The 24915-nt window shown below is 46.2% G+C and overlaps 1 protein-coding gene and 1 pseudogene across 2 annotated transcripts; one reads left to right on the top strand and one right to left on the bottom strand.

Annotated features, from left to right (window-relative positions):
- The first annotated feature begins 190 nt into the window (after positions 1-190).
- Positions 191-24501, top strand: Pkd2l2 (polycystin 2 like 2, transient receptor potential cation channel). Of its 2 annotated transcripts, XM_052155845.1 has the most exons (14): positions 191-269; positions 580-681; positions 3127-3260; positions 5114-5370; positions 7278-7499; positions 13591-13819; positions 15544-15714; positions 16302-16483; positions 18082-18202; positions 18549-18650; positions 20870-20934; positions 22553-22607; positions 23796-23908; positions 24411-24501. In XM_052155845.1, the coding sequence occupies exons 1-14, from the start codon at positions 239-241 to the stop codon at positions 24493-24495; spliced, it is 1869 nt and encodes a 622-aa protein (XP_052011805.1). In that variant the 5' UTR covers positions 191-238; the 3' UTR covers positions 24496-24501. The 2 variants fall into 2 exon arrangements, with proteins under 2 accessions (XP_052011805.1, XP_052011806.1); XM_052155846.1 differs by lacking the exons at positions 16302-16483; positions 18082-18202.
- LOC127664110 (protein SET-like) lies at positions 7690-12764 on the bottom strand (annotated as a pseudogene).
- Positions 24502-24915: the final 414 nt, after the last annotated feature.

The raw sequence follows: 24915 nt of genomic DNA, 5'->3' as shown, positions 1-24915 counted from the left end.
GAAAAGTGAGCTATAAATAAACCTCCAGCCACACAACTCCGAGCAGGTGAATTGCTAGCCTAGGGCGGTGCCTTGTCCGCACAGGCGCATTAGCCTTCTGCCCGGGAACGCGGGGACGCGCGCACGCGGGGCGAGCACAGTTGCTCGGTTAGCGCACTGCAGCACTACTGCGCAGGCACGGGGCCAAGACTAGGGTGGAGCCGGCAGAGCGGAACCGACCTTGTGGTCCCCGTCCGCGATGCCCCAGGCGACTTGGTGGTACCGAGGAGGTGAGGGTGGGTACGCTTAGAGGATAGGTAACCCTGGGCCCAGGGGCAACTCCAGGTTCCCAGAAAGGAGCTTACCCCATACCCGCACTCCTGTGATAGTTGCCAGGCTGCCACCAGTCAGCGGAGAGAAGACTCCTCTGGCTGGGCTGTCACCTCCGTGGGTGTGGGTCGCTTGAGGGGGTCGCGCCCTTGACGGCTACATCTGGAGCCAGAAGCCACAAAAACTAGTCGTGTTTTCCCCATCTTGGTTACTTATATATGTTATAGTTACCCAGTAATATGAAGAAAATTCTTGTTTTACATCTCACAGGGACTTCAAAACATGACCTGCATTACAGAAGGGAAGCGGAGGTTAACACCACACTTGAGGAGTTGTTACTCTACTTTATATTTTTAATAAATCTATGCATATGTAAGTACACAGTAGGTAAAAATGCTGGTTGAGCTAGTAGTTAAAATAAAAACTCAAAAAACTGACAAATTTTTAGAGATCGTTATGACCAATCTCAGAGATCATTATCTTATGATTGACTTGAGTTTTAAGGAGCAAAACCAGGTCACAGATGTAATGGAAAGCTTCCAACATCAACACTGGCTGAATATGATTATTATTTTAATTTGGAGACTCTATTTAAAACATTAATCCCCTGGGTTGACAATTGGATTAAATTTGTTTCAGAGCCATAGAGATATATTGGTTTGGTTCCAGAAAGAAAAGGTTCAGACGGGAGCCAATAGAAAGTTTGGGGATGGCCCCACGCTTCGTGTTTTTCAGTAAACTGCTGCCCAGTCAGCAATGAAGTACACATTTGTGCAGAGTAAATAAACGCAAATGTTTGAGGGCAGAGAGGCCCTCGCAGGCTGTGAGCCCCACCCCTCCCCGTGGGTCCTTGGCATCGACTTAGCATGTAAAAAAGCTTGTTAATGTTTTATATTTTAACTGCCCAATGCGTGTAGCTAGAAGCTAACATACAGGATTTCTCTCATCTCCGAAGTGCAGCTGTACACCAATTACAGTCGATTGGAATTGCAGTGGTAGGTGTCTGAGATAAAACACAGCTGTAGCCAGCTTGATAAGGTATCCTAGGCTGCTTTATAAAAAGCTTAGTTCTGGAGATAACACTAACATGCGCTCATTACCAAGCATTTTAGGCAGTAAAAAAATGTGAGGCAAAAGATTATTTATAATGCCACCAGAGATTTTTGAGTACTTATAACAAAGAAAACAACCTATATCTAAAGCAAGGGGATTCATTAACCATCGTAAAATATGCCGTGAAGGTGCTGGAGAGATGACTTAGTGCTCACTGGCTGCTTGCCCACAGGACAATCCCCATCCCCCACGCGGCAGCTCACACCTGTCTTTTTAACTCCAGTTCCTGGGCTTCTGACACCCTCACACAGACAGACATGCAGGCAGGCCACCAATGCACATGAAATAAAAATTTTAAACGAATATGCAATGACATAAACCCAACTGTTGAAGAATGGCAGTCATTTATTTGCTGTGCGCGCATGCGTGCATGCCCCACACAGATGGTGGCGGTCAGCGGACAACTTGGTTCCCACCTTCGTCATGTGCCTCTCAGGTTGTCAAGCTTGGTGACTTGAGTCTTTTTCCCTCTGATCTCTATCTTGCTGGCCCCACATAGTTTTTGTTTTGTTTTATTTTATTTATTTAACTGGGGAGGTCTGGCAAAGAAACAATAGTTTATAAAAGGAGAAAAAGAAATACTACTGATTAAGTTTTAAAAACAATTTTACTATGTTCCAAAGCATGGGTTCAGCCAGAAAAATAGCTCTGTCTGTAAAGTGCTTGCCACACAGACATGAAAACCCGAGTCTGATCCCCAGAATCCATAGAGAAGAGCAGAGCATGGCGATGCCAGTCATGCCAGGCCTGGGGAGGAAAACCAGGCAGACCCAGGGGCTTGCTGTCCAGCCTAGCTGACTCTAAAAACTAATGAAAGGTTTCAAAACAGGAAACCAAGGTGGATGGCCTCCTGATGTTCATCTCTTGCCTTCACATGCACCACACACACACACACACACACACACACACACACACACACACACACACACGTTCCATAAATATGACACAGCCATGCAGTAAGAGATCGTGGCCTTATAATGAGCTCTATAACCCTTCTCTGGCTGAATTCAAGGTCCATAGTCTTAACCGCTCACTATATGATATTGCCTCTTAATGCAGAGAAAATGCAAACAGTAGAATCCTGGATATAATGTGACCTCAGTTATAAAGATATATTATCTGCACATTTGTGTGCATTTGTGTGCGGCGGAGGGAGCCGCATGCCCGGGTAGTCAGAGAACAGGCTTGCGTGTGTCTCTCTCCCCATCTTGTTGCTCTTGCACACCAAGTTAAAAGTTGAGCCCTCTCACCAGCCCTAATCTGACTTCAGTTTTTAAAGAGAATATTAAATATATACATAAACCTGAAGAATTCATGTCTAACTTTAGTACAAGGACTGAAAGAAACTTCTTCCTAATTTGTGTGTTTCTGGCTTTAATGATTAGATGCAACAGGGCTGCCAAGAGGGCTCAGCAGATAAAGGGGCTTGCTGCCAAGCCTCGGGGCCTGAGTTTGATCCCAGGAACCCACACAAAGGAGAGAGCAAGCTCCCACAAACTGTCCTCTGACCTCCACATTTGTACCACGACATGTGCACATTTGTGCAAACGTGCATACATACCCACACACACACACCTCACACAAAAGATAAGTGTAAAAATACTTAGATAACGCTGTTTTTACTTAATCTGGGAAATTAATATTTTTGAACACTGATGAAATGGAATTTTCAATTACAAATTGTAAACAACTTGTTCTCCTTAGTGACTTTTGGGATGGTCAATCCACACATGTACTACTTAAACAAAGTCATGTCATCTCTCTTTGTGGACACTTCTCTACCTGATGACGAAAGAAGCAGCTTTAGGTCCATTCAGAGCATAACTGAGTTTTGGAAGGTAAGATGTGAACCTGATGAAGTAGCCTCAGATAGCCCATTAGCCAGTGGCTGGGCTATCTTAGGCTACAATGCTTGCCTAGTAAGTGAAAAGCCCTGGGTTTGAGCCCCAACTCGAAGGTTTAAAAAAAAAAAAAAAAAAAGAAGCCGGGCAGTGGTGGCACCAGCCTTTAATCCCAGCACTTGGGAGGCAGAGGCAGGCGGATTTCTGAGTTCGAGGCCAGCCTGGTCTACAGAGTGAGTTCCAGGACAGCCAGGGCCACACAGAGAAACCCTGACTGGGGCGGGGGGATGAAATTCACAGACCAGTCCTAACCCTTGCCACACACTGAAAACGCTCAGGAAAGATTTTTAAATGAATTAATAAAATTTAGTGTTATTTTTTATTAGAAAGTCAACCAATAGTATTTACTGTGAATCTTTGTCCACAAGGTGATGCTGTTCTTTATAACTTCTATTTTTTGATACTTTTTCAAATATTCCCATTTCCCTTAGAAAACACAAGCTTTGTCCTATGAGCACTGAAACCAACCTTGATTGTGTAAATAAAGTCCACATGAGGGACCGTCTTACAAATTGTTCATTTCCCAGAACAGATATTTATAATTTATGTATGCAACCCTATCTGTGTTACAGTAATATGTAGTGCATAGTTTAAAAAAAAAAGCAATGTGTAATATAACTTAATCCCATGAGAGAGGTTCCTTCAGCACTGGAATAGACAGGTTTTCTGTTACACATAGCACAAGTCACATCCCGAAGGAAGAGTAACAGGAGAGAAGCAGCTGCTGGTCTCCCATGTCACGAACCTTTGGATGTAAAGGCTGAGACAGTGAGGGAAGGCTCTCCAGAAGTGATGGCAGCGTGGGTCCATTTTAAAGGATCAATAAAGAAAAGTATCCACAGTGAGAGATGGTGCAGACCTCTAATCCTTGCACTCGACAGGCAGATCTCTTGAGTTCGAGGCCAACCTGGTCTACAGAGGGAGTTCCTGGACAGCCAGGGCTACACAGAGAAACCCTGTCTCGAAAAAAGAAAAAAAAAAAAAAACAAAAAACAAAAAAAAAAACAAAGGTACTCTAAGAGTAGGGGACAATCTGTGCTGTGGGCACGCGTGTGGAACTGAATGAGGTGTGAACATAGAGAAGATGAAGTTGAAATGATTGATCACACTGTCACACTGGGAAGCTGAGATTTACTAAAGAAACAGTTGTCTTTGGCATATGGGCCGAACTGGTGGCTAACTTAGGAACACAGAAAAGCAGTTAGGTTGGCAGAGCAGACCTTAGGTGTGGCCTGTGACCATGTTTTTCTGAGAGAGTCCACCACCAGTGAAGACCTTCCCTGAATGTGGTGGCGGCATCTACAGACTATGGTGGGCTGGACTAGGAGAGAACAGGCAGTACCTTCACCCCTGCAGGGCCACTGCTCTCAGGGCTGCCCTGTTGTGCCGCACCCTTCATACTAAGGCAGACTGAAACTTAACTGAAATCTTGCCTCCCTTAAGGTGTTTCAGCTGGTATTCTGCCACAGTGACCAAAAAGGTTTAGTAAGAAAGAGGTTAAATGTCAGATAAAGTCCAAGTGGCCCTAAGTCATTGGCCTCGTAGGACAATTGAGGAGTCCAAGTTGTCCTTTCTCCTTTAATTGTGCTATGTGGCTGGTGGCAAAGATCAGAGGTACAGACAGTGAGTCTTGGGCTTGGGGTCACAGAATGGGACAGGGACAAAGTGAGCAGCAGCGGCCACTGGGGCCCTGGCCTTGGTCAGTTCTTATACTCAGGGTCACAGGTGTGGGCATAGTTTCTTTTGCCAGGAGTTCCTCTTTCCCCCATGACCCTTGCCTTTCTCTGAAGTTCATGGAAGGACCCCTCCTGGACGGCTTGTACTGGGACTCGTGGTACAGCAACAAACAGCTGTACAATGCGAAGAACAGCAGCCGCATCTACTACGAGAACATTCTTCTTGGCGTCCCCAGAGTGCGGCAGCTGCGAGTCCGAAACAACACTTGCAAGGTCTACCCGGCTTTCCAGTCACTGGTCAGCGACTGTTATAACAAGTACACGGCGAAAAACGAAGACCTCTCTGATTTTGGCCTCAGACACAAGCCAGAGTAAGAAATATGAAATTAGTAGCTTTTGCTAGCAACTACCTTTGTATCTTTACAACATTATCTAAAAACAAAAGTCTGTCTTCCAGCTTTAATAAGAACTGGGAGCTGTGGTGGAGTGGTTCTTGCTGTAAATAGTACAGGAAGAAGCCCTGACGATGGAGGCACTTACAATATAAGTTTGATGGAGGGGTGGCTGTCAGTGTCGTATGTGAAATGAATAGTTAGAGTGGATGGGGGAACGGGGAGAGGCATCAGTCTATATGCATGCATGTGTGCACGTGTGCATGTATGTGCATGCGTACGTATGTTCGTATGTGTGTGCACTTGCACAGGAAACCAGACCTCAACATCAGGTATCTCTCAAAATCACGCTGCGCCTTTCGTTGTTGAGACAGGGTCTGTCACTGAAGCTGGAACTCACTAACTCTGCTCCACTGTTCCAGGGCTCTCCAGCCGTCCACCCCCTGAGCTCTGGGATTACTGATCCATGGCCCAGCAGCTGGCTTTGATGAGGTTCTGGAGACCTGATCTCTGGCCCTTTGTGTGTTGTAGGCATCTGCTTAGCCCCCCAAACAACAAATTTTCTCTCTTGGTAGCTTTTCTAGCTGTGGCCCGAAGCCTTGTAGGATCCTTAGGGAGCGTCTGAGGAACTCTCTGCCCTTCTCCTCCCTCGCTGTCCCCAGACTAAGTAAAGCCCGTGGCTCAGCAGACTCTTTGGTTTCACGATGATGCCTACTGAAGGTGCTATCTTAGTTACTATTTATTTCTGAGCTAAGCTACCCAAACAGCCTACAGATGTTTGTTGGGGGCTTACAGTTGTAGAAGGTTAGAGTCCATGACTCTCATGCCCCGGGGTGGGGATGCAGACCCACCACCTTACACTGAAATGTGAAAGGCCAAAGCTGCTGGCACCCCTCCCCTCCCCTCCCCCTCTAGACAATGATGTTGGTGTCAGTGCTGTTTACACTTTTGGTGTCAGGTGTCCTATGCAAATCATGGCCATAGGGCAGGGTCAACCTTTTTGTATTCCCTATTTATTACAGTTATTCAGATGCTCTTCTATTCATCATGCTCCCTAGAAACAGCTATGCTTTGTCCTTTTAGTTACTTCCCTTGTAGCCATGTGTTACTGTTTCTAAGTAATATCCTCCTAGAGTTGTGACTTTACAGTCCCGTGCATTTCCTGCCCTAGCCAGTGATCTGTTAATGTAGCTCTCTTCTGCCACCTCCTGTGCACTTAACCTTCTGGTCTTAGCCTCTTGGCCGCAGCTGATTGCTTTTGATCTAGTCTATACTTCCCAACCTCCGGGATTATTGCTTTATGTGTGTTGTCTTATTCTTCATATGAGTTCTGGAGATTTACATTAATTTTACTACTCAGGGTATTGCCATATATAGCCCAGGCTGGCTGAGTTTGGGGCATTCGTGAGGCCTTACATCATTTATATAAAGGTTTTAAATTCACAAATGTAATGACACACCTTTCAGATATGTTTGGAGGAAACTGGATAGGGAGACTGAAGGTATTCTTCCTTTGGCTTTCTTGTAATTATTATAAGCTAAAAGCCAGAAAGATGGAGAAATGAAATTTTAAACATTTTTTGACAAAAAATTAAATAAGATGTATGTGTGTCTGTGTGTGTCTTCCTGTGTGTGTGTGTCTGTGTGTGTGTATGTATCTGTGTCTGTGTGAATGCAGACACACCTGTACCACAAGGGTACCACAAAGCCATTGGATGAGTCCACTGCCCATGACAAGTAGAACATCCTGGGTGTGGGCCCTTGTAACAAACTAACTCAGTGTCTAGGCAACTTTTGAATTTTCTATTTCAACTGTTTTAAATCCCAGGTTTCCTTCAATTCTTGGGATGCTCTCTCATCTCCCTTATTTCTTTGGTGCCCCGCAGATGGAAGCACTTGCCTTCTTCAGGCACCGCCCCATGGCACTGGGGGTTTGTGGGTGTGTACCGAGATGGAGGATATATAGTCACATTGTCAAAGTCAAAATCTGAAACCAAAGCCAAATTTGTTGACCTGCGACTGAACAACTGGATTGGCAGAGGGACCAGGGCTGTTTTTATTGATTTCTCATTGTACAATGCTAATGTCAACCTGTTTTGCATCATCAGGTGAGTGGTTCAGGAGCCGTGTCTGTCAGTTACTGGATCAAAGCCTACTGTCTCCCACAGAGCTGCTTTAGCTCTTCTCCTTTTGGACCACATTTTGCCCAAGATATTTTTCCTGACCCCGGGTACATATAAGTCGCACACTGCCAGTAGTAAATTATGAAATAATTTCTAGCATCCATGCAATCGCGTCTCAACCGTTTGAGGCCTCAGGATGCAGCGTGCCCACAGCGAGTTCCAGAGCTGACTGATAGTTGGGTTTCATGACTGTCAGTGCTGAGAATTCACATAAATAGTTCCAGATGGCAGAAATCTGATCGGAGCCATAACAGAAATTGTTGAAAATCATGTCCTGACCCCAAGCCACAACTCATTGTTACTTTTAAATGACTCAAGTCCACAATTCAAACAGCATTTTTTTTCATTTTTTCTCCCTTTCTTTTCTTTCTTATTTCCCCATTATGTAGACCAGACTAGCCTTGAACTTGAACTCACAGATACCCCCTACCTCTGCCCTTCAGGAGCTCAGATTAAAAGTGTGCACCACCACATCTGGCTGCAAACAGTAGTTTTTAAGCCAAAGGTCCTCCCACAGCAGAATTCGGAGATCTGTTACTTAGATAGCTGCATGCTCACAAACGATGGAAGGGTAACGCTGGGCCTTTGTTCCCCAGTATTAAATCATTCCATTTCTTTAGGAGCAGAAAACATTGCATGTTCAATAAAAGCCCTAATTCGGGCTGCAGTCTGGAATGTGAGCCAGGTGTGTGAGCACCGACACTTGTGTGTGTGCTGGGAGGCTGCTCAGGGCCTTGTGGTGTGTTCAGAACACAGGCTGCAGGGAAGCCATGCAGTGCTGGTTGGCACAGCCTGAAACAGGTCTGATTCATTGCACATTTGATGTGAATTAAGTTTTAGTCATTGCACATTTGGAAATGTTTTACTGTTGCAGTGTGTGTGTGTGTGTGTGTGTGTGTGTGTGTCCTGGGTCACTTTAAGAAGAGATGGTTATGCTGAGCACGGCTGTATATACTTTTAATTCCAGCCTTCCAGAGGCAGAGACAGGTTTATCTCCTTGAGTTTGAGGCCAGCCTGGTCTACATAGTGAGTTCTCGGACTGCTAGGACTATGAAGAGAGACCATGTCTCTAAAAAAAGGGGGGAGGGGGAAGTTGAGCATTGCTTTTATCTGTTTACTTCTTTGTCTCATTGTTGGTGGAAGTAAGCTGAATTGTGCCGTCTCCTCCTTTCTGTCTGCCACTCTGAACGTTCTCCTTCCCCCTACCCAGTGGTGAGCATCCACTGTGCACGCAGAGGAGACGGTTCTGCTGCTGGGTTGTGTCTGTCTGTCTGTCTTTATTTCAGTGCCAGTATATTTTGCAGGAACACAGCTGCACAGACAGTTGGATTACACTGTAATATTGTGGTAGAAACGCTGCCTCCCTGAATTACTGCCCGTTCTTAATTACCAAAAATTGTGGAGAAACTGGGACAGCAGTGAACAACCTCAAAGTCTTTATAGATTTTGGTTTTTTGAAAGAAAGGGTTATAGCTCTGTGTACAGCTCATCATGTCCAATACCCAATGCCTACACAAATATTTGTCTTAACAGATGGTGTGTTCTTGACTTTTAAAGGCCAGAGAGGTCTCTGAGAAAACAGCCAAGGAGAACAACCAATTTCCTCCCTTTGACATTATGAGCCGTGGTTTCTGAGAGAAGAGCTTCCCCCCCCCCCCCCAACCCCTCCGTAGCTGCAGTAGTCTTAGCAAGGTGGCTTCTGGGTAGAGACATTACTCCACAGGCTTTTCAGTATCTCTGAGCTGTGTGACTTGTTGGGGAATAGAAAAGCTGGCACCAATAAGAAGTTAATCTACAAATAGCTTACTTATTTCAAAATGTTTTATGAGACACTTTACATTTAGCATTTGAAGGAAGAAAATTACACAGTGCCTTAAAATGCAGCCCCAGGTTGAAGCCTCCTTTGGGATTGTTCCTGTTCTGAGTTGGCCCTCGTGTCAGGGACAGAGGACACTCTGGGAGTTGACTCTTTCTGTCTTGTGTAGGTCAGGGGTTGAACTGATAGTCAGGCTTGGAGGCTGACCAACTGACCACCACCGTGGGTTTTTTTCCCCTTTGTGTATGCATTGATTTTATGGTAACAAAGCAACTTGTGGACTTCAACATTTAAAGTAAGCATCTTTTTCCTTCCAGTGAAAAGATTAAAAAAAAAAAAAGGAAAAGAAAAAGAAAAAAATTAAAAATAAAGTTACAACAGAGAATGTCAACTCCAAATAGAACCCTCCGGGTTCTGCTGACTCTCTCAGTGAGAGGCAGGGCTCAAGCGATCGTCAGGAGAGAATTTTATTTTAAAAGTTTCGCCTTAACCTGCAAGGATGTCTATTAAACATTACCATCAAACCTGCCAAAGGAGAAGCCGTGTTGTCAGATGCCCACCTACCCCCTCGACATCTGAAACCCACCCTTGCTGACTGTCTATACCCCCCCCTTTTTTTCTTTTTATTAAATAAGAGGAAGTGGGCAGGTACATGTTGGTAAATGCTAACCACAGAGACACAGTGTAATCTCTGAGACCAATATACAGAGATGAGAAAAAAGCTAGAATTCTATGCACTCCTGCACAGGGGCCAGCCTCCTCGAGCCTGCAGGGAGCCGAGGGAACCGGAGGGCTTTTCTTTTTCCCCACAGAGCACCGTGGTAGTGTTGAATCCAGTTTTTGAGATGAGAAAGGATAAAAATTTAGAACAGAAACGTGGAGATTCTTTTCCTCTTGTATTTTGCTCAAGATATTTTCCCCCAAATTAGCTGAGAACCATGATGTTGAGACCTCAAAACCAGGGCGACTGAGCGCAGAGGGAGAGGCACAGGGGAGGACAGGACTGCAACTTGCTCCCAGGGACTGGGGAAAATTAAAAAAAGAAAAAGAACAAACCCAAACCGTTGGAATCCATCAGTCTTCTGTGCGAGTCATCCTTGCCTTCCTCCTCTCCTTCCTCCCCTTCATCATCATCTTCATCTTCACCATCCTCATCTCCTTCATCAATATCTTCCAACCCTTCCTCCTCCTCTTCACCATCGCCATCATCTTCCGCCTCTCCTTCATCACTCATATCGGGAACCAAATAGTACTGCAAGGGATTTGGCCAAATATCATCTTTGATGACCTCTCCTAACTCGTCAGCACCAGCGTCAGAATGGTCAGTAAACCAGGAAAAGGAGCTCCCTGCCCTTCCTGCCACCTCTGCCTGCTGGCCTCACTCTGCGTTCGACTTGAGCGCTTTGTCAGAACCTTTTCAGACTTCCATGTGATTTCGGTGGACTTTGAAGACAGGTCACCATTCTCGGTCAGGTGAAATTCTTGGGAGAGAACTTTATTTTCAAAGTAAAGATTTTCATCAAAATAAAACTCTATTCTGTAACCTGATTCGATGTCTTCAAATTCTGTCACTTCAACTCTGGTCAAACAATGCAGAGCCTCCTCGTCTTCCTCCCCAAGCAGCACAGACACTTGTGGATGGTTGACACATGTTGTTACCCCCAAAATCTGGCATTTTGGCGATCAACTCTGATCTCTTCTGAAAAAATGGTTGACGGAGTTTGATACATTTTTGTTCTATTTCAAAATGTCCTCCCTGGCTTGTTCATGAATTCCGTCTATTTCATTTTGTACTTCATCAATGTGTTCAGTTGCTTCTTGCTGCTCTTTTTCTAAGGTCTCCTCGGCCCTGGCCGCGTCGTGATTGGGTGGAGCTCCTTTTTACCAGCTTTGGCCCTGGGCGTAGACTTGGTGCCCTCCAGGGTCAGGGCAGGGAGCAGGGGAGTGGGAGTGAAGGGACGCCCAAGGTGGAGGTCAGTAGCCTTCCCTCACCCGCCCTGTCACCTCCTCCCAGCACGCACCTGCCTACCCTCACCTGGCTGCCTGGCACTGCCCGAGGGGCTTGAAGCCGAGGCAGGGGCTCTCACTGAAGGCTGGGCTCCTGGTCTCAAGACCTGCTCACTTCTCTTTGCCCTGAGCCTCCACTGCCTCTTCCTCCTCCATCTCCACCTCCTCTTCCCACCACCATGGTTTTATTCTTAAAAGTTTGGTTCATATATATTCCAGCATATATACTATCTTTGTTAGGATTTCTAGTGTTGTGATTAAAAGCTGTGACTAACAGCAACTTGTGGAAGAAAGGGTTTATTTCAGCTTCTATGTCCCGACCACAGTTCATCATGAAGGGAGCGGATGCTGATTCATTGAGAGCTTCTTGCTGACTTGTACTCAGTGGCTTGCTCAGTCCGCTTCCTTACAGAACCAGGGACCCCCAGTGCCCCCCCCCGTGACTCACCCACGGCGGGCTGGGCCCTCCCCATCAATCACTAAATGCCCCACAGCCTGCTCTCATGGAGGCGGTTTCTCGATTGAGCCTCCTCCTCTCTGATGACGCTAGCTTGGGTCAAGTTGACATAAAAACCAGCCCTCATATGTATAACTCAGACTAATGATGCTAATGTCAGAAAACCATGACTTCTGATGATTTAAAGGAAAATTCAGTTTAGTATAAAGAAATTTCAGGACTGGTAAATGCTCTGAGCATGTGCTACTGTGGTGTAGACCACGTCTCAGTGGGGGACCAGGAGTTTTGTTGGAAGCCATTTGCCATCAAGATGTCCCAGGAAGGACACCAAGGCTGACAACCTTGTTCTGTCCCTGAGACCAACATGGTAGAGAGGGGAGTCTGGCAGGTTGTCCTTGGACCTCCATTTACACCAAGATGTACACGTGCATTTGCACACACACATACACCCCACACACCCCCACAGGCACATACAGGCACACAGCACACACACACACGCACACGCACACGCACACACGCACACACACATACATGCACACACACCACACATACACAAACACACACACAAATGTAAAACAAAAAAATGTAGAGCAGTATCTATAAATTGGAGAATGGGTGGGTTTTGCCGTCTATACGTGGTCCTTGATGCACTAGAAGGGCTCTTACTGAGACTTTTCTGGGGTGAATAGCTGTAGATGCTTATGGCGGGGAAGACCCTGCTGATGGACCATTTTGAGGGTCCTGACTTGGTCTCTCTCAGGTGTCAGTTTACCGGGCAGATCTGGGTCTCCACACACTGGACAGCCATCACCAACAAAGGGTCTCTTCAGCGCAGTGACCCTCTTGGTTTTTGTTGGCACTCAGATGCTTGATGACATCACTGCCTCATTACGACACCACGCACCGTCATCCCGGGTATTTGCCGATTTACATTTGCCATGCCAGTGTTCTTGGGGCCTGGAGTGTCGCTCTTCCTTGGCATAGTGATCCAAAACAAGATGGATAAATGGGAATCCAGCAAACTGGCAGCCACTTCACAGACCACAAGAAATCTGCTGGCTCTGCCACCCAGTGCGATGACTAACGTCCCCTTCCATTCGGCAGGGCTGAGGTCAGCTCTTGAGCAATCCTTTGGCAGTACCCTGCCTTTAGAACAGGACCATGTGGGTGACTGCTGGGCCTGAGCTGAGGAACTGGCGCTAAAGGTGTGTCAAGTGAGTTCTCCCGAAGCAGCAGGCCAGAGAGACAGCGCTCACCCACTATCCCTGTGTCTGCAGTGCGCGTGGGTACCATCCCAAACGGAAGGATTTTAGTCGAACCCAAGCAGAAAAATAGCTCTTACTCTATAGCCAAACTGACTGGCCACCATCCAGCATCAGCATCTGAGTTTCTGAGACTTGGTCCTTTTTTAAAGGAAAATTTAAAATTCTGTGTGTATGGGTTTTTGCCTGCATGGGTGTGCACCATGTAGATGTATGGTACCTGCAGAGGCCAGAGGAGGGCGCCAGGTCTCCTGGAGTCAGGGTTCACAAGGCCACCTGTAAATGTGAGGAGCTGAACTCCCATCCTCTGGAAGAGCAGGAAGTGCTCTTAACTGCTGAGCCATCTCCCCAGCCCCTAATGGAAGCGCATTTGTACAAAATAATGGTTAGCATTGGGTCACATGTCATCATTGATTTAACTTTGACAGCAACCTGGATACTACAGCATAAACACTCACCACCTTCATTTTCTAGGCTGTTGGCAGAGTTCCCCGCGACCGGAGGGCTTCTCACCTCCTGGCAGTTCTACTCCGTGAAGCTCCTCAGATACGTCTCCTACTACGATTACTTCATTGCCTCCTGTGAAATCATATTTTGTATTTTTCTTTTTGTCTTCATAATACAAGAACTGAGAAAACTGAGTAGGTTTAAGTCTGCCTATTTCAGAAGCGTCTGGAACTGGCTAGAACTGCTGCTTTTGCTGGTGAGTGTACGGCCCGAGGCCTGATGTAAGGGGATCCCATCTGAACCTACAGGGGTTGTCTATTCATCCAAGACTTATTTCGAAAGCTACAAGTATCAAATATAAAATGAGCGATTAGAGGGCAGGCTAATCCTATGCCCCTAAAAGAGAGAAATCTGTTTTCTCTGATTTAGTTCTGAGAGGGCCAGTGAAAGCCTTGGGGGCTCCATACGTAATGACTCCCTTCTCTCCCCTCTTCCGTCCCCACTTCCTCTCCCTTCTTCATCCCTTCATTTCCCCCTCTCTCTCCTTCCCCTCTCCTTCCCCCTCCTCTCCTCTCTCCTTCTGACCAAATGTACCATGTAGACTAAGGCTGGCCTTTAAACCTCTGCCTGCCCCGCCTCTGCCTCCTGGGTGTGGATTTAAAGCGTGTGCCTGTGTTATGATTTAATGCACATGCGAGGTCTTGAGGGCCACACTCCCAACATGTATTTGTATGACGCTTACTCCCAAGCGCTTATAGCCTGAGGTAAAAGGCTCCAGAAGGTCAAGGCCAGCTAGGGCAATCTGATCTAAAAATTAGAAATAAGGGGGGGGAAAGGCTTAGAAGATAGCTCAGTGGGTAGAGCAGTGAAGTCCTGAGTCAGACTCCCCAGCACTATATAAAGATGCTGGTGACCCCAGCACTGTGTGGGCAGATGCCGGAGCGCTGCACTCCAGGGGCACGCATCTGCACACACATGCATACCGAAAAGAAAAAGGAAGTAGAATGTCCCAGCTATCTCTCTAGTTTCCCTAATAATGTCCAACAAAGAGCAGAACATCAAATGCTACTTAAGTATTCTGTCAAAGAAAAAAATCAAAGGAAAATTTCAAGCAGTTCTAAATCTCCAATGCCAGCGATGACCTGGATCTGAAGTGGTCTTTCAAAGGGCGCACTGCAGTATTCCCAGGAGGTCGGTTCCTGTAGGTTGCCAAGATTTTTGTTGTAGTATTACACAGCAGGGAAGCCTAAGCTTTTAGGTATGGTGGCACAGAAGCCCTTAGACGATAGAGTAACGGGCTGGCATGTTAGGAGGGGCCAGTAAACGGTGTCTCTTCCTGAGATACAGTGACTCAAGTGTCATTCCGTAACATCTCTGCTGTAACTGGGCTGTCACCGTGCCAGGCAGAGTCCGCCAAGACCACAGCTGAAAGGCAAAGCCAGACAGGACAGCAAGGAGACTGAGGCAAGGCACTGCCTGGGCTACAGTGTCGGGGCTGTGCCTCGGGAGAGGTGGACGCTCCTGTCTCGGCTCTACAGCTGGAGACAGCATGACCTCCTCATACCCACAAGGCTTGTGGAGGGAAACTGATCGTACGGTGTTAGGCAGGTCCGTTACCTGCATAGTGTTGTAGTTGGGACTAGAGACAACGGAGATACGATGTGGAGTTCTGAACACAGTTCAGAGTAAAAGCCAAATTACTACAGTAGACTTGGCAAAAAAGACATTGGTAAGCTCCTGGACTCAGAGCTTGACCAAGGCGCTCTCTGCTCCCTCTGAGGAGTCAAAGGCTCCCTTGTGTTTGGTACAAAATCAGACTTGATAAGCCACTTTTAACAGAATTGTTTAAAAAGCTATGTCCCATCTTTTTCCTCCCTTTTTATTAAGCATTTAATGAACTTTCTTCATGTGTTTCTTCAGAGGCTAAGAGACATTTAGAGACAGAAACATCTTCAGTCTAACCCTTCTTCTCCCTTCCAGCTCTGTTTTCTTGCTGTGTTTTTCTACGCATACTGTAACCTGCAGAGCTTTCTCTTACTTGGACAGCTGTTGAAAAACACTGAAAGCTATCCGGACTTTTACTTTCTTGCATACTGGCACATTTACTATAACAACGTAATTGCTATCACTATCTTCTTTGCATGGATAAAGGTATTTATATTTCACTCTAGTACATAATCCAGTAGCATATGTGCATTAGTAAAAGTACTACCTTGTATGGAGGGACAGCATTTCCCCCAATAGGAAGTGATTTTTTAGAAGCAATTTGGCACACTGGGTAAGAGGCATCATTTCTAGGATCTTTTCCCCTGTTAACTCAGTGACTTCTTGCACACTGCCCAAATCTGGTGACCAGAGTTAGATCCTTGGGAAGGAGAGAACCAGTCCCGACAAGTTGTCCTCTGACTTCTCCATGGGCTGTGGAATACTGTCCCACAAACCCCCATCCCTTAGGCAAATCCCCAAAAAAAGTAATTAAAAAATTAACTTGACCTTTAAATGAGTGTGTATGGAGCTTCACACATGAGTGTGTATGGAGCTTCACACATGAGTGTGTATGGAGCTTCACACATGAGTGTGTATAGGCAATGCTTGTCATTGCCTTCTTTGTTCTGGAATTAGTTTACCCAAGGTAAGCAGCACAGCTGGAATGTACTGACTGCTTGCTTCTCTCTCTCTCTCTCTCTCTCTCTCTCTCTCTCTCTCTCTCTCTCTCTTTCTCTCTCTCTCTCTCTCAGATATTCAAATTCATCAGCTTCAATGAGACAATGTCTCAGCTGTCGTCAACGCTGTCCCGCTGCATGAAGGACATCGTAGGGTTCGCCATAATGTTCTTCATCATATTCTCCGCCTACGCCCAGCTGGGATTTCTTGTTTTTGGGTCACAGGTTGATGACTTTTCCACTTTCCAGAATTCCATGTAAGCCATTTAATACAAATGTGATACAAATGTCCTCTCACAGAAAGTCATAGGATAAGTTGCTCGCTTAAAGCTTGGTTCTGTATTTCACCTAAGACTAAACAAATGACGTCTGCCACTGGAGAACTAAACTAGACAGTAGTATCTCTTTTTTAGTCATTGGTAGGTCAAGTCAGAAAAAAAATTTTTTTAATTTAAAGAGAGAATATTACCCAAAATAACATAAGTGGGTCCCAGGGTTTTTCTAGCACTTACTCTTGGAGTGGAGGAGAGCAGTGTTTTCTACAGAGGCATCATTTCTAGAATCTTTTCCCCTGTTAACTCAGTGACTTCTTGCTCATGTGCCAGACTTAGTAGCCTTCTGAGCCAAGGTGTGGTGGCGTGTGCCTAAAACCCAGCACTCAGGAGGCAAAGCAGGAGGATCTCAGTTGAGGCCAACCTGGGCTATATATTTTCTTCAAAAGTGAAATATTTCATAGATTTACTTATTTTTTGGCTAGGGATACAGCTCAGTTGATAGAGTACTTGCTGCTCAAAGGACAGTAAGGCGGCTCGTCACTGTAATTCTGTTTGTGGCTTCTTTTGTTGAACATGGTGTCCTCCGATTCCATCCTGCTGATGGCAGGATGTCCCTTCCCTTCGTGGCTTAGTAATGCTCCACTGCATGTGTGGGGACAGGGCAGTTAGCTAAGCTACTTGATCAGCTGTTGAAGTTCCAATAATCATGCCTTAGGGGACTTTTTTCTGTGTATGTGTATGCATGTGTGCTGTACACTCGGGTCCGTGTGGCCTCGTGTGTACGTGTGTGCAGGGGAATATACAGGAGGAGGCCAGAGGTTGGCATTAGGTGCTTCCTGGGTGGCTCTCCACGTTGTCTTTAATGGGGGTGGGGGTGGGATGGGGATTTTGCATGTAAAGGTCAGAGGACAACGTGTGGGAGTCAGTTCTTTCCTTGGGCTTAGCTGCCAGCCCTTCACCTGCCAAGTTGCCTCCTCCGCCCGTTTTATTTTTCTTTTTTTGAGGCAAGGTCTGTCTGACCTTATTGATTGGCAGACAGCGAGCTCCTGGAATCCACACACTTCTGTCCCGACCCCCGACCTCCAAGCTTGGCTTTGGCCCAGGCGCTTGGGACCCAGACTCAGGTTCTTATGCCTGGGTGTCAGGTCCTTTCCCAGATGAGCCGTCTATATAGCCCCACCTTGGGGAGAACGTGCTAGTGGTTTTAGAGAAATGTTTACTTTTTCAGAGGGTACCATATAGCCTACAAAACCCTTAAATTTGTGATGTTATAGAGGCTTCCACTGAAAAACTAGCCTCCTGCTTCAACCGCTGGTGTGCTGGGATCGTAGGCATGTTCTACCATGCTTGGTCCATTTTTAGGATGCTGCCACAGCATAATAGAAGCCAGAGAGGAGGAGTTGGGTTGTGACTCCGTGGTAGAGCACTTCCCTAGCATGTATGAGGCCTTGGCTTTAGGCCCCAACGCTGAAGAAAGTGAAGTGCTTGTGTCTTATGCAGCCAGTCATTAGCAGCGCCAAGCTGTCACGTATGCGAATGAAGAGATGGAACATTTTCTAATGCTTTTCTTCTCACCAAAGATTTGCACAATTTCGAATTGTCCTCGGGGACTTTAACTTCGCTGGCATCCAGCAGGCCAACTGGATCTTGGGGCCCATCTACTTCATCACGTTCATCTTCTTTGTGTTCTTTGTGCTCCTGGTAAGAATGACTCCCCCTCTTCCTCCTTCTGTGTAGACTAGTCACAGAGTTGTGGCATGGAACACTTGGTCCCCACCTGGGGGTGCCCTTTGGAGAGGTTTAGGAGCCGTGGCCTTGATTTAGGAAGGCTCAGCTTCCCAAGTAGGCAAGCTATAGGCACTTGAGCCACTACCCCACTTTAAAAGTGTGTGTGTGTGTGTGTGTGTGTGTGTGTGTGTGTGTTCGGATGATGCTGGGGTATCAAACTCAGAACTTTTAGCATTCTGCATAAGCACTCTAACACTGAGCTATTATGCCCTCCCCTACATAAATTTTTATTGACAATCATTTGAATATTTCTCCCCAGAACATGTTCTTGGCGATAATTAATGACACCTATTCTGAAGTGAAGGCTGATTATTCAATAGGCAGAAGACCAGATTTTGAACTTGGTAAAATAATTAAAAAGGTAAGTTAAAGTATTTTACTAAATATAATTCTAAAAACTTTCTATCACTTAAATCCTCCAGTGGGACATGTGCCCTTTGGGTCTTTTCATTGTTTGAGAAAGGATTTCAGGTCTACAAGTTTGCCTCAAACTCACTACGCTGCTGAGAATAATCTTAACAATCCCCCTGCCTATACCTCCTGGGTGCTAGCACTGTAGACAAGCACTATCCAGGAGGTCCAGTCATGTGGTACTTGGGTGGGAAGCCAGTGCTTCATGCATGCTGGGAAAGCAATCTTAACTGAGCTACATCCCCAGCCCCTCTGGCTTTGACAATTTTGCCAAAATTATTTCCGAGTTTCACATACTAAATGCTAACCCCTAAGCACTGTCAGATGACAAGTGGGAAGTGTCACATTGCTCCCAAATGTGTATCCGGCTAGATCCAAGCAAACCTCCCCAGGCAGACTCCCATTTGCCCACCATGTCTGCCTTGCTCTCCTGCGGTTCACGGCAGCGTTATCCAGCCTCTCCTGGCCCCAAACATTGGCTGTCCTCAAGGCTTCCGGCCTCTCTCTCCAGACACAGGTCTTGCTCACACCTGCTGAATCTCAAGGACCCTTTGAATTCTCACTGGCACCAAGAGACCATAGGGCATTCATTCCATGTGATAACGCCTTTTACCCGTTCTAACCTGACTCCAAGCTATTCCAGCTTTGATTCTAGCAGATTCCCCAGGCCTGTCAAAGTAAGCCCAGTTTCTTCTCCCAACTATCCCAAGACCCCACACGCCTCCCAGTCCCACCTTACCTTCAACTATCATGAGCTGGAGCTTTACCTACCTTTCCAGCCTTGGTCTCGCTATGCAGCTCTGGCTGGGCCTTGCTGTGTGGCCCAGGTTGGCCTTGAATCAACAGCAGTCTCCTGAGTACTGTCTGTGTAATGCGCATGCTCGCTGTCTGTGTAATGCGCATGCTCTCTGCCTTCTCACGCCATTCTCTACCCACGAACTATTCTCATAGCTCTTCTCTTTTTTTGGCCACTTTCTGTTCTTGACAGCGCGGAATCTACCGTCCTTTTGACATCTGGCTCATTCTGAGTTACATACCTGCCATACCTCCTTAGTTATGGTGTGATAAAGCACAATGATTAAAGTAATCTTGGAGAGGAATGTGCTTATTTCAGTTTACAGCTTGTAGTCTGTAATAAAGGGAACTTGGGGCAGGAACTCAGGGTAGGAATGTGGAGGCAGGGGTCTGAAGCAGAGGTCGTGGAGGAGTGCTGCTTTTACCGGCCTTTTACAGTCTTTCTTATACCAGCCAGGACAATGGGCCCAGGGTGGCACTGCCCCCAGTGGGCTGGGTCCTCTCTCCTCAATCGTTAATCAGGAAAATACCACAGAGAATCCAATATGGTAGGGGCATTTTCTCAGCTCAGGTTCCCTGTTTACAAACGCTTCTAGTTTGTGCCATGTTGGATAAAACCACCCAGCATGCCTCTCTGCCAACCTGCACATCCTGGCAATTCCAAGAGCACTTCACGGAAGTGCCAGCAGCTATGGACCTGTCGGCTGAGCTTTGTCTTGAAAGTCATCTGTAAGAGAATACTGTTAACATGAGTGTTACTATACTTAACGCAGCCCATGTTAACACTTAACATTTTTAATTGTGTGTATGGATATGTGTGACAAGACATTCTGCAGGGACAGTTGTGAGGGTTGAAGGGGAGTGTTGACAAGGTCAGAGAAGGGGAAACCCTGCCAATGAAGGGATTCCTCCATTATGTACTGAGCTCAGGTTATCCAGTCCATGGTAGACTTCAATCTTAATTAGCAGGGCAATGGGTGTGTCTGTGTACGGGGAGTGCAGGTGCCCATTGAGGCCAGAGGTGTTGGATCCTCCCGAGGCTGGATATAGGTGGCTGCAAACTGCCTGACAGGTGGTGGGAACAGAGCTGGGGTCCCTCAAAGAATACCATGTCACTTTTACCTGCTGATCCATCTCTCCAGCTCACATGCTAAAGGCTAAAATGACCTTTGCCCACATTCTAGTGATGCCCCCGACAAAGCCCCTCCCTTTCATAAAGGCAGGATGCTAGGCAGTGGCATGGAGAAAGAATCATGCTGCCGTCCAGACGCCTCTTAGACAAGAGTCCTTTTAGTTCATGCATCTTGATTGAATATGAACAACAGAGGAAACAAGTTTTGATGAATTCTCAAACTTTTTTTTTAATTAAACCAGAGTTGCTTTAATATTCTCGAGAAACTCAGACTCAAGAAAGCTGAAGAAAATGAAGACAAGAAAATGTAAGATACTAATTTTTTTTTTATCATTTTCAAATTCTTTAAAGAACATCTTAGTTTCTTTTCTATTGCTGTGAAGAGAAACCATGATTGAGGCGACTTTTAAAAGAAAGACTTTGAGACTTTCAGTTCCAGAGGATTAGAGTCCATGGCCATCCAGGCAGGGAGCGTGGCAGCAGCAGCAGGCAGGCAGGGAGCATGGCAGCAGCAGCAGGCAGGCAGGGAGCATGGCAGCAGCAGGCAGGCAGGGAGCGTGGCAGCGGCAGGCAAGCAGGCAGGGAGCGTGGCAGCAGCAGGCAGGCAGGCAGGGAGCGTGGCAGCAGCAGGCAGGCAGGCAGGCATGGTGCTGGAGCAGTAGCTCAGAGCTTACATCTGATCAACAAACAGGAAGAGAACTAACAAGGAAAGCTCACACCTTTTAAAACCTTAAAGCCTACCCCCAGGTGACACACCACCTCCAGCAAGACCACACCTCCTAATCCCGCCCAAAACGGTTCCATTGACTGGAGGGCAAGTCTTCAAATGCAGGAGCCGATGGTGCTCCACCATATTGATAATCCAACTTAGGACAGAGTTACTGTAGCTAGAACAATCCTATTTGTTATGTGTTGATCATCATGTAATTTATTAGCTCTAAAATTCCACTAGCCAACACTGCCAACTGTAGTGTTGACTGTTCTCATGACCACAGGACTGACAGGGAGTTCTAACTGCTATATGTGTAGCATACTGAGTCTTACCACATATTCCCACCCTGTGAAATTATCAAAATTCATATTTTAAAGTATGATTTCTATATCAGGAGGTGGTGGTGTATGCTTTTACAGCTTTTAATCTCAGCACTTGGGAGACAGAGGCAGGTGACAGATCTCTGGGAGTTGGAGGCCAGCCTGGTCTACAGAGTGTGCTCCACAACAGCAAGGGTGGGCTACACAGAGAAACCCTGTCACCAAAAAAAAAAAAAAAAAAAAAAAAAAAAAAAAAAAAGAAGAAGAGAACAGAGAAAAGAAAAAGTATGGTTTTTGCTTCTGTATCATTATGAAGTCAAGAAATCAGACTGATACTAAAATGAGAACATCTACCAATATTTTGGGAGAAATGAAAGTTAAGGTTGGCCGTGAGTCTAAGCATACCATCTTCACAGACCATCCCGTAAGCGTTGAAGCCATTGTGGCACTCTCATTTAACACTCGCATGGAGCTGCTAAGCAGTCCCGTGGGAGAGGACATGGCCCCACATGAGGCTTCGGGTGGGCCAGAGGCAGTGGGTTCCACAGAACCCCTGAAAAGACAGCACACACAGCACATTTTCCCACTCATGAAAGACTTAACAGGATGTTAGGAGAGTCCCTCGCACAAGTATAAGGCAACTCTAGTCTGCATGCAGCACACAACTTAATTACGGAAATAAAACACTTTACAATAATTTATGTACAGGACTTAACATGATGCTTGTGTGTGTTAACAGCAAAGAAGTGATTTTTTATGGCTAAGATCCTATTAATTACATCTTCTTAATGAGTGACATTGTCATCAGAAAGAAGACGCAGCCCGCCCCTTGTGCAGGTCTGAGCGTTCCTGGTTGCATGCCCTGTTACTCACATATTTATTTTGCATAGGAGGAAAACCGCTGGAGACTTGGCCCAACGAGCCAGAAAAGAAGGCTTTGATGAAAGTGTAAGGTTTTATTCATTTTTCTAAATTGATAGCTTTATTAGAAGTTGATTATAGAAATAATTTATAGCAACAGTTTTATCTCCAATATAGCTCTCATAATCGAGAGCCTTTCCCATTTGCCATAGTAAACGCTTAAAGAACAATGGAGACATGTATTTATAGGATTTAATATAAATAGCTCATTTCTATTAAAAGGGCCCATGTCAATTTTCACAAATCTGGGGTTTTATGCATGTATGTGTGGGTATATCATGTAATAAGTGAGCATGTACACAGTCCAGAGGTTTTGTCTCAGACTAGCCGAGATGACAGGTACCCAATGTCACAACTTGGCTTTTGATCTGGCTGCTGGAGATCTGAACTCAGGTCCCCTTGTTTTCTTAGCAGGTGCTTTACTGAGCCAACTCCAGCTTCTCTTGAGACACATCGTGCTATGTGGTGTGGCCTGGGTGGCCTCCAATTCTCATCGCCCTGCTCTAGCCTGTCATACATCATGCACATGCAACATAGCTGGCTTACTGAGCACTTAGGTCACACCTGGAGACACGGCCTTCTCCTTTCCGGGGGTTGTCTCTAATTTTCACAAATTTGTTTTATCCACCCTAAATTTGAGAAAAATAAGGCAGGCAAGATGGCTGAGCAGGTAAAGGCACCTGCTATCCAGTCCAACGACCTGAGTTGGAACTCCAGAACCCACATGACCCTGCAAGTTATCCTAACATGCACATGAAAAACACTGAAATGTAATAGTGTACTTGGACACAAGACAAAGAAGGGGCAGTCACACTTGTTTTCTAGTGTAAGAGACTTGGGTACATGATACTGGTACACATAGACCATTAACCAAGGCAGCGAATATTTACAATGGACTGAGTCACTTCAGTGCAAGTCTGGCAGGAAACCCGTCAAGAATGGCCTTGCTGGGGTATGACTCATGGTGGGCAGAGCATCTGCACAGCATAGCTCATATGAGACTCTGGACTCAGCACGGAAAAGGAGGGACAAAAGAGTCTATTAGTCCTGATTAAACCCAGGAGAGACACTGCCACGGCAGAGGAAAGAGGCAGGGAGAGAGGTTAGTAAGCAAGTGCACTTCCTTGCCTGTCCTGCCCAGGCTTCGGAGCAGACACGCTCCAGGCTGTGGGGAGCCTGGGGTCTTCAGCCTGTGTTTATCTTCTAAACTGACAGGAGATCCAAGAGGCAGAGCAGATGAAACGGTGGAAGGAAAGGCTTGAAAGAAAGTATTATTCTACAGAAATCCAAGGCGATTTCCAGCCTGTCACTCAGCAGGAATTCCGAGAGTAAGCATTTGTGATGTGTACCAACTAGGGTACATGGGACACAAGTTATATTTATTGTTTTGAGCCAGAGTTATATGTGCTATACCTAATTCTTCATTTTCTGCAGTTTCAAAATTAAAGCACACAACTCCATTTCCTTAGAAAGTAAGATCGGGGGCTGGAGAGAGGGCTCAGTGAGGAAGAGCACTGGCTGCTCTTCCTGTGGACCCAGGCTTGATTCCCTGCATCCATAGGAAGCTCGCATTCTAACTCCAGCCCCAGGAGATCAATGCCCTCTTCTGACCTCTCAAGCACCAGGCATGCATATGGTGCAGACAGACACACAGGCAAAACATATTAAAGCAAAAGCTCCCGATGACGGGCACAGCAGACTCACCTCAGCTTTCCATCACCTGCCCTGTGCCCTGTGGGATGCACTTTAGGAGCTGGTCACCCCTCCTCCCTCTCAAAGCACGTCACAGCACAGTAATAAGCCACTGTCTGCTTCTCAACTCTCTCCTAGACTCTTCTTATATGCGGTGGAGCTTGAGAAGGAATTACACTACATCAGTTTAAAACTGAACCAGGTGCTGAGGAAGCTGCACTAGCATGTTGACACGTGGAGGAGGTGAGACTGCACGGGAGCCTGGGTCCTAGAATACCCAGGGGCATTTACTGTAGTGTCCCCTACAACACGGCACTGTTCTCACACAGTGCTAGGGACTGAGTGCAGCAGCCTGCAAATGCTAAGGGCTGAGCTAGGTCTGCAACCGAGAAAGATTTTAAAGGCACTGAAGCAGCGACCACTTATAATAGGATGAATTCTGTGAATCAAGTGCTTCCCACCATCTGCACATGGGCACAGAGAGGGTTTTATCAGACTATTAAATTCTGAGGGTATAAAAGGGAAAGTACAAGTTACTGCTTCTCACTCGTGGGGGGTTGGGGGCGGTAAGACCTTTAGGTTGGATGAGGCAGAGATGGTTTTCTCCTAGGTACAGAGTACAAGAACTCTGTGGTAGTTTCAG

Source organism: Apodemus sylvaticus, chromosome 13 (assembly GCF_947179515.1).
Source record: "Apodemus sylvaticus chromosome 13, mApoSyl1.1, whole genome shotgun sequence".
Classification (NCBI taxonomy): domain Eukaryota; kingdom Metazoa; phylum Chordata; class Mammalia; order Rodentia; family Muridae; genus Apodemus; species Apodemus sylvaticus.
This window is presented reverse-complemented; position numbering and strand designations above follow the sequence as displayed.

What these genes read in the sequence shown, in the direction of transcription:
- Pkd2l2 (XM_052155845.1), top strand. Translation starts at nt 239, where the DNA reads ATGCCCCAGGCGACTTGGTGGTACCGAGGAG. An exon ending in GGCCTCAGACACAAGCCAGA is followed by an intron (nt 5,371 to 7,277) that starts GTAAGAAATATG and finishes GGTGCCCCGCAG; the next exon opens with ATGGAAGCACTTGCCTTCTT. An exon ending in AAGAAGGCTTTGATGAAAGT is followed by an intron (nt 22,608 to 23,795) that starts GTAAGGTTTTAT and finishes CTAAACTGACAG; the next exon opens with GAGATCCAAGAGGCAGAGCA.